Raw genomic sequence first — 1,058 nt, 5'->3', positions numbered from 1 at the left:
AAAAAAAAAAAGAGAGAAGGGGATTCCGGCGGGACTCTGGAGGACATGACCAGATTATACCAGATGGAGGGTGCAAGAGAATTTGGAGACCGGATGGGTCAGGAGCCACCGGCGTAGTCCCCGGGGGTGGGGGGGGCAGGATCGATGAGGGTGTGTCCGCACCCAGCCCCATCCATTCCTTCCATCTGCCCCTCCAGGAGAGAGGTGTCCTCGCTGACCGCCAGGTGGTATCAGGAGGAGGGGGCGGTGCAGGAGGCCCTCCGGCTGCTCGGGGGCCTGGGCGGCAGGCTCGACGGCTTCCTGGGCCAGTGGGAGCGGGCGCAGCGCGAGCAGGCGCAGACGGCACGGGGCTTGCAGGATCTGCGAGGCCGGGCGGACGAGCTGTGCACCATGTAAGGGCGGGGCTGGTGCGTGGTGTGGGCTGTGAGAAGGCCGGGGAGGGGCAGGGCGCGGCCTTGAGGGAATGGGCTGGGCCAATCAACTGAGGCCAGGCGGCCCAGACCACATACTGACATGCGGAAGCGCCAATTAGAAAGCGGGAAGGGGCGTGTCTTATGTAATAAGGTCTTAGGGGTGGAGCCAATTAGAGAGGGGGGCGTGTTCCTTTTTTTTTTTTTTTTTTTTTTTGAGTTGGAGTCTCGCTCTCTGTCGCCCAGGCTGGAGGGCAGTGGCAGGCTCATGACCATCGCAGCCTCGACTTACTGGGCTCAGGTGATCCTTCCGTCTCAGCCTTCCAAGTAGCTGGAACCACAGGCAAGCGCCACCATGCCCGGCTAATTTTTAAAAATATTTATTGTAGGCCGGGCTCGGTGGCTCAGCCTGTAATCCCGCGCTTTGGGAGGCCGAGGTGAGTGAATTGCCTGAGCCCGTGGATTCGAGACTCGCCTGGGCAATTTGGCGAGACCTCATCTCTACAATAAATAAAAAATTAGCCAGGAGTGGTAGCAAGGCTGAGGCGGAAGGATCGCCAGAGCCCAGCAGGTTGAGGCTGCGGTGGTCAGGAGCGTGCCACTACACTCCAGTCTGGGCGACAGAGTGAGACTCCAGCTCAAAAAAAA

The 1,058-nt window shown here is 59.8% G+C and overlaps 1 protein-coding gene across 1 annotated transcript in view; it reads left to right on the top strand.

Annotated features, from left to right (window-relative positions):
- TSKS (testis specific serine kinase substrate) overlaps positions 1-1,058 on the top strand; it is a 16,042-nt gene that overhangs the window by 10,582 nt on the left and 4,402 nt on the right. The window contains exon 7 of the mRNA XM_021711241.1: positions 198-392. Coding sequence (XP_021566916.1) covers positions 198-392 — 195 coding nt within the window. The remainder of the gene's footprint in view (positions 1-197; positions 393-1,058) is intronic.

Source organism: Carlito syrichta, unplaced genomic scaffold, assembly GCF_000164805.1.
Source record: "Carlito syrichta isolate Samal-C Ts95f unplaced genomic scaffold, Tarsius_syrichta-2.0.1 Scaffold301956, whole genome shotgun sequence".
Lineage (NCBI taxonomy): Eukaryota > Metazoa > Chordata > Mammalia > Primates > Tarsiidae > Carlito > Carlito syrichta.
The sequence above is the reverse complement of the archived record's forward strand: the minus strand, read 5'-3'. Positions and strand labels throughout refer to the sequence as shown.